The sequence below is a fragment of the Saccoglossus kowalevskii genome, chromosome 2 (genome assembly GCF_978046115.1).
Source record: "Saccoglossus kowalevskii chromosome 2, keSacKowa6.1, whole genome shotgun sequence".
Taxonomy (NCBI): domain Eukaryota; kingdom Metazoa; phylum Hemichordata; class Enteropneusta; family Harrimaniidae; genus Saccoglossus; species Saccoglossus kowalevskii.
The window spans coordinates 6643592-6652858 of NC_140642.1; the positions used below are offsets into that span (position 1 = coordinate 6643592).

Consider the following 9267-nt stretch of genomic DNA (forward strand, 5'->3'; position numbering starts at 1 on the left):
GCATAACATCTCCATCATACACTGTACAGTGCATAACATCTCCACCATACACTGTATAGTGCATATCATCTCCACCATACACTGTACAGTGCATAACATCTCCACCATACACTGTATAGTGCATATCATCTCCACCAAACACTGTACAGTGCATAACATCTCCACCATACACTGTACAGTGCATAACATCTCCACCATACACTGTGCAGTGCATAACATCCCCACCATTCACTTTACAGTGCATAACATTTCCACCATACACTGTACAGTGCATAATATCTCCACCATACACTGTACAGTGCATAACATCTCCACCATACACTGTACAGTGCATAGCATCTCCACCATACACTGTACAGTGCATAACATCTCCACCATATACTGTACAGTGCATAACATCTCAACCATTTACTGTACAGTGCATAACATCTCCACCATACACTGTATAGTGCATATCATCTCCACCATACACTGTACAGTGCATAACATCTCCACAATATACTGTACAGTGCATAACATCTCCACCATACACTGTACATTGCATAACATCTCCACCATACACTGTACAGTGCATAACATCTCTACCATGCACTGTACAGGGCATAATATCTCCACCATACACTGTGCAGTGCATAACATCTCCACCATTCACATTACAGTGCATAACATCTCCACCATACACTGTACAGTGCATATCATCTCCACCAAACACTGTACAGTGCATAACATCTCCACCATACACTGTACAGTGCATAACATCTCCACCATACACTGTGCAGTGCATAACATCCCCACCATTCACTTTACAGTGCATAACATTTCCACCATACACTGTACAGTGCATAATATCTCCACCATACACTGTACAGTGCATAACATCTCCACCATACACTGTACAGTGCATAGCATCTCCACCATACACTGTACAGTGCATAACATCTCCACCATATACTGTACAGTGCATAACATCTCAACCATTTACTGTACAGTGCATAACATCTCCACCATACACTGTACAGTGCATAGCATCTCCACCATACACTGTACAGTGCATAACATCTCCACCATATACTGTACAGTGCATAACATCTCAACCATATACTGTACCGTGCATATCATCTCCACCATACACTGTACAGTGCATAACATATCCACCATATACTGTACAGTGCATAACATCTCCACCATACACTGTACAGTGCACAGCATCTCCACCTTACACTGTACAGTACACATCTCCACCATATACTGTACAGTGCATAACATCACCACCATACACTTTACAGTGCATAACATCTCCACCATACACTGTACAGTGCATATCATCTCCACCATACACTGTACAGTGCATATCATCTCCACCAAACACTGTACAGTGCATAACATCTCCATCATACACTGTACAGTGCATAACATCTCCACCATACACTGTGCAGTGCATAACATCCCCACCATTCACTTTACAGTGCATAACATTTCCACCATACACTGTACAGTGCATAATATCTCCACCATACACTGTACAGTGCATAACATCTCCACCATACACTGTACAGTGCATAGCATCTCCACCATACACTGTACAGTGCATAACATCTCCACCATATACTGTACAGTGCATAACATCTCAACCATTTACTGTACAGTGCATAACATCTCCACCATACACTGTACAGTGCATAGCATCTCCACCATACACTGTACAGTGCATAACATCTCCACCATATACTGTACAGTGCATAACATTTCAACCATATACTGTACCGTGCATATCATCTCCACCATACACTGTACAGTGCATAACATATCCACCATATACTGTACAGTGCATAACATCTCCCCCATACACTGTACAGTGCACAGCATCTCCACCTTACACTGTACAGTACACATCTCCACCATATACTGTACAGTGCATAACATCACCACCATACACTTTACAGTGCACAGCATCTGCACCATATACTGTACAGTGCACAGCATCTCCACCATATACTGTACAGTACATAACATTTCCACCATATACTTTACAGTGCACAGCATCACCACCATATACAGTACAGTGCATAACATCTCCACCATATACTGTACAGTGCATAACATCTCCACCATGCACTGTACAGTGCATAACATCTCCACCATACACTGTACAGTGCACAACATTTCCACCATACACTGTACAGGGCATAATATCTCCACCATACACTGTACCGTGCATGACATCTCCACCATATACTGTACAGTGCATAACATCTCCACCATACACTGTACAGTGCATAACATCTCCACCATACACTGTACAGGGCATAATATCTCCACCATACACTGTGCAGTGCATAACATCTCCACCATACACTGTACAGTGCATAACATCTCAACTATATACTGTACAGTGCATAACATCTCAACCATATACTGTACAGTGCATAACATCTCCACCATACACTGCATAGGGCATAGCATCTCCACCATACACTGTACAGTGCATAACATATACACCATATACTGTACAGTGCACAGCATCTCCACCATACACTGTAGAGTGCACATCTCCACCATATACTGTACAGTGCATAACATCTCCACCATACACTTTACAATGCACAGCATCTGCACCATATACTGTACTGTGCACAGCATCTCCACCATATACTGTACAGTACACATCTCCACCATATACTGTACAGTGCATAACATCTCCACCATACACTTTACAGTGCACAGCATCTGCACCGTATACTGTACAGTGCACAGCATCTCCACCATATACTGTACAGTACATAACATCTCCACCATATATTTTACAGTGCACAGCATCACCACCATATACAGTACAGTGCATAACATCTCCACCATATATTGTACAGTGCACAACATCTCCACCATACACTGTACAGTGCATAGCATCTCCACCATACACTGTACAGTGCATAACATCTCCACCATACACTGTACAGTGCATAACATCTCCACCATGCACTGTACAGTGCATAACATCTCCACCATACACTGTGCAGTGCACAACATCTCCACCATACACTGTACAGTGCATAACATCTCCACCATATACTGTACAGTGCATAACATCTCCATCATACACTGTACAGTGCATAACATCTCCACCATACACTGTATAGTGCATATCATCTCCACCATACACTGTACAGTGCATAACATCTCCACCATGCACTGTACAGTGCATAACATCTACACCATGCACTGTACAGTGCATAACATCTCCACCATACACTGTACAGTGCATAACATCTCCACCATATACTTTACAGTGCATAACATCTCCACCATACACTGTACAGTGCATAACATCTCCACCATATATTTTACAGTGCACAGCATCACCACCATATATTGTACAGTGCACAACATCTCCACCATACACTGTACAGTGCATAGCATCTCCACCATACACTGTACAGTGCATAACATCTCCACCATACACTGTATAGTGCATAATATCTCCACCATACACTGTACAGTGCATAACATCTCCACCATGCACTGTACAGTGCATAACATCTCCACCATACACTGTGCAGTGCACAACATCTCCACCATACACTGTACAGTGCATAACATCTCCACCATATACTGTACAGTGCATAACATCTCCATCATACACTGTACAGTGCATAACATCTCCACCATACACTGTATAGTGCATATCATCTCCACCATACACTGTACAGTGCATAACATCTCCACCATACACTGTATAGTGCATAACATCTCCACCATACACTGTACAGTGCATAACATCTCCACCATACACTGTATAGTGCATATCATCTCCACCATACACTGTACAGTGCATAACATCTCCACCATACACTGTACAGTGCATAACATCTCCACCATACACTGTACAGTGCATAACATCTCCACCATACACTGTACAGTGCATAACATCTCCACCATACACTGTACAGTGCATAACATCTCCACCATACACTGTATAGTGCATAACATCTCCACCATACACTGTACAGTGCATAACATCTCCACCATACACTGTACAGTGCATAACATCTCCACCATACACGGTACAGTGCATAACATCTCCACCATATACGGTACAGTGCATAACATCTCCACCATGCACTGTACAGTGCATAACATCTCCACCATACACTGTACAGTGCACAACATCTCCACCATATACTGTACAGTGCGTAATATCTCCACCATATACGGTACAGTGCATAACATCTCCACCATGCACTGTACAGTGCATAACATCTCCACCATACACTGTGTAGTGCATAACATCTCCACCATACACTGTGTAGTGCATAACATCTCCACCATACACTGTACAGTGCACAACATCTCCACCATACACTGTACAGTGCATAACATCTCCACCATGCACTGTACAGTGCATAACATCTCCACCATACACTGTACAGTGCATAATATCTCCACCATACACTGTACAGTGCACAACATCTCCACCATACACTGTACAGTGCATAACATCTCCACCATACACTGTACAGTGCATAACATCTCCACCATGCACTGTACAGTGCATAACATCTCCACCATACACTGTACAGTGCATAATATCTCCACCATACACTGTACAGTGCACAACATCTCCACCATACACTGTACAGTGCATAACATCTCCACCATACTCTTTACAGTGCATAACATCTCCACCATATACTGTACAGTGCATAACATCTCCACCATACTCTTTACAGTGCATAACATCTCCACCATATACTGTACAGTGCATAACATCTCCACCATACACTGTACAGTGCATAACATCTCCACCATATACTGTACAGTGCATAACATCTCCACCATGCACTGTACAGTGCATAGCATTGGGATAAATTAAATAGTTAGTTACTGTAAAATTCTTTATTTTCGCTTGGCATTATTTTTATGATTTAGTGAAAATAAAATCCAGCGAATATACCTTCATTCCTATATTTTACATTCAACTGTCAAAATAATTCCAGCTAAAATAAAGTACGGTTTGTCAAAAAAGATGTTTTATAATAGGACGCTACGCTTAATACAACGCTAACTTCCATTCGGAGGACTAAGGATATGTGTAACAATAACATAACACTTGGAGTGTCAACCGCCCTCTATAGACACCGTCTCAATAAAACGAATGTCTATGGCGTCACTTCCTAGCATGGTAATTTTGACATAAATCGAGGAGTATTCTTTTTTTTTAAATGCTCTTGTTTAAGAAAGTAAAATAAACATTTCTGTTACTAAAACACGGGCTATAAACAATTGACACTTTGAACCCAAACTCATACGCACAGTATGTTTCTAAAGAAAACTAACAAGGGGCGAAAATGGTAGAGGAAGTATGAAATTAATTAAAACACATTGTAAAGAGGAAGTTGATTTGTGAAAACTTGAAACGATTTCAAGGAGACACATATCACACATGTAGGGCGTATTATCAAAATATAAGTTCATTGATCCTGAGCATATCGAGGACAAAGTTTACGTGTCTACAAAAGACCAGCAGTAATCATGGCGATGGAACGAACTCATTGTGTGTAATTCACTATGTATGTTCGGCGATTCCATGACTGACCCGTAAGCCAACAATTCGTTGAAAATGTCCTTGCGTTCACAGAGAAAAGAAATAACACAAAAGAGTGACATATTTACGAGCCCTCTCCCAACTGACTATAATTTAATTAGTTTATCTTTCGACATCATAGTAGTTAAATTGGTCTACACCACGACGCAAATTGTAATACAGATTGTCAAAGGTAAATTAAATGTCTCGACTTACTTCTGAACTTACAATCAGCGATTGACGTACGGGAGTAAACGAACATGAACATTTGACCTTAATAGTGCGTTTGCACACATCTAATATTGATTTATTTCCCACAAATACAAATTTAAACTGCTAAAATATATTGAATATTAGTTATACAGTGTAAAACACGGTGAACGCCACTGTTAAATGTCAATGTAAATCAATACACTAATTAAATGAGTCTCTGCATATGACGGCTGGTAATTTACCATAAAACTATACAGTCAAGCCACACCAAAAACGTTCCCAAGGCGAATATATACATATCATTTCTAGAATAATAACTGGCACAGGAAGACACGCATTGGGACTGTGATGGAGTAAGATAGTTAGTGTATGCTGACCAAAGTAACGCAATGCGGCACTGTACCAGCGCACCCTGGAGTCAATAAATACTCAGACCAAGCACAGACCTGCATCCACGTGTCGTTGTCCGTAAAGTCAACAAAAATCAATGCAGAAGAATGATTTATTAAAGGGTACCTGGATCAGTTCTGTAATATGACCTTTCACCAAGTAAAAATCTGTACAGCATAGTCAAACGTACGTAAAGTGTAGTTCAATTTTTTCATACTAACATTTATCAAAAATAATATAAAATGGCATAGGTTCGTATGGGATTTGTGATTTGCACACATTGGCTAATTATTGATATTTAAAACATAGTAAGTAGACTGGAGCTGATCGCTGTCTGTGTAAGGATCATGCATCGGCACGTTCAATCATTTTTGCTTGCAAACATATAACTCATTTTTTTTGATATCACTGAACACGTGTGGATTAATGTTGATTTAAAATTATGATAAAAATGGCCATGACAAAGATAAATGTTGAAGATGATTTGGAAACTATGACATGATGAGGGGCTCTCCAAACAGAGAGGGACAATATTGCTACACAAACTTGTATTCGATTAGACTTAAAAGCAAAGACACCAGAGATTCGACCTCTTCTTTGGTGTATTTTGTCTAAATTAAACGTTTTATTGACGAGTACAAGAGTAAATGTTTTGTTTTAAGTATTAGGAGACACCTCTACATGAGTGTTGTGATCCGTTTCATTTGCATAACACGTCTTATATAAGTCGATTATTAACACAGACATCTTCACTTTGCACCTGATCGGCTGTCGTGTAATCCAATCCACAACTACAATCTTATCCAGCAACATGGCTTTCTTGGGGAAATGGGCTTTTGTGAAAAATGAGAAGATGAGAGAGTTTGTAATTGCTGCCGGAGCACCAGAAGAAAATGTAAACAAAATGATTGATGTAGATATAACAGTGGAGTGCACCAGAGATGGCGACTATTACCAGATGTCTTTCATCGGACCCAAGAAAACCGTCGTACAGAAGTTCAAGCCGGGCGAACAATTCAAAGAGGAAATCGGGCCTTTCGGAAAGCACCGACAAGCTATCGCTACATTCGAAGGTGGTAATAAGCTGATCATCAAAGGAGTCAATGAAGGCGAAGCTGTGGAAACAAGAGAGATAAACGGTGACGAAATGACCTTCACTTTCACCAAACCTGGAATTGCATTTGTTGCAAAGCGTTTCTTCAAAAGGGCTTGAACGTATGTGCTTTGAACTAATTCCGTGTTGCTATGCAGTGATTGTCAACTATTCTGAAGTTACTACACCCATGGAGGTGTACTACCTCCATGCTACACCTATAGTGAATATTTTTACGTACACCAAATCAAATATGCATATTCTGTCGCATTTACTCTCTCTATTTCATATATTCGCTGTGAATTAACTTTTATAGACAATAGTAAAGCTCTTTTAAACGTTACATATTCAGTTTGAGAGTCATTCCTTTTTCTAATATTAAATCTAATCTGTCACATTGTATTCTGCATTCAATCGTAACAATGTGCATAATGAATGCCCTACACTGTACACTAAGAATATTCATCGGGTCCAAATCACTCAGTCGCGCTAAATCCATTTTTAACAGAAGAAAATGCACAATTTAAGTCAGATCAGGGTTTATTGTTCGAACTACCACATCGACCCCCACCCCCGCCCACATCGACTTACTTACAAGTGTGTTCTCAGTAATCCAATATCATCCACTACTCACTTCCTATCCCACAAGAGATATTGTGGTTTCCATCATTGATGATCGCCGGGTTACCCACGGTGTCATAAATTACAATCAAACAAACTGTCGCTTTGCCCTGGTGAATGACCATTACTTCGACTTCGACTCTGCTACTCATGTAAAACAAACAAACAACCCATTCTGTGTAGTTGACCATTAAAACACCCCGATGATCAATAGTCAAATGTATGTTCGCTTGTTAATGGTTGTCCAAGCGACGACATCATTCTAATCAACCAAACTGTCTCTTAAATGATGACCGTATTGAATATTACACAACATCAACTGAAAGGAGGAAATAGTTGATGTGTTATAGCTCTTGTATTATATTTGTTTTTCAACAGAAATATACACACTCGGTTTACACGCAGTACATAATTCAAAAAATCTCGCCTAACTACCGGTCGTCGATTTCAACCACTCGGTCGTAGCTCTCGATAAATGTTGTTACCTTAAATTATCTATTCATGAACACACTTTGTTGATAACACCACAACAATATATAGTTTCAAATGCGCCCACTCATTAATGTGTCAAAAAGTAAAAGGGTGTATTTGACCAATGTCTGTTCCCATTCAAGACGATAACCCCGTTCTATTAGTTTCTAGCCATGTTTGAGTGACCAAAAAACACAAAGGACGCCCACTGATTTGTTAATTTACTGTTATTGCAACAATCAGTGAATGTCTAGACGAGTGGACTTTTTGACACATAAATTCGTAATTCGCGAATTGGAACCGAGTGGTGGAAATCGACGACCGGTAGTTGCAGAACTTTCCTATATGTACTGTGTGTAAACATTTCTGAAATAAACATGCGCTAATTCACGCTTGACTGTGTACGAAGACAAAGAAATCTCTAACATATGGTATACACTACACAGCACGCGAAGTAATTAATTAGCTAATTAATATGAGACAACCGCTGGTACAATAAACCATTACAGCAAGTCTCAGAAGTATTGGGGCAGCCAGATTCGAAAGCCAACCGCTCAGACAAAACCAAAGCAGTTAACCAATTCGCTAGCGAGTTTGCAAATTGGCTGCCCCAATACTTCTGAGACTTGCTGTAACTATTTACAAATATCATTACAAGTCCCCTTATTGTCTACTTAAATCATTGGATATGTTGTGCAATTCCACACTGCTTATTTTTTTTAGAGAAAGTTAAACTTTATGTATAAAATGTGGGAATATGAATGATACAATTGGTATAATTAAAACATAGTTATTATTTGGGTGTGATTGAAATTAGTATACGGTTTGTCAAAAAAATGTTTTAGAATAGGATGTTACTCTCAAAACAACGCTAACCTAAAACCGGAAGAATGTGGAT

At 39.8% G+C, this 9267-nt stretch overlaps 1 protein-coding gene across 1 annotated transcript; it reads left to right on the plus strand.

Moving 5' to 3' along the window:
• The first annotated feature begins 6995 nt into the window (after positions 1–6995).
• Positions 6996–7397, plus strand: LOC102800506 (fatty acid-binding protein, liver-like). The gene has a single exon (XM_006814392.1). The coding sequence runs from the start codon at positions 6996–6998 to the stop codon at positions 7395–7397; it is 402 nt and encodes a 133-aa protein (XP_006814455.1).
• The last annotated feature ends 1870 nt before the right edge of the window (positions 7398–9267 follow it).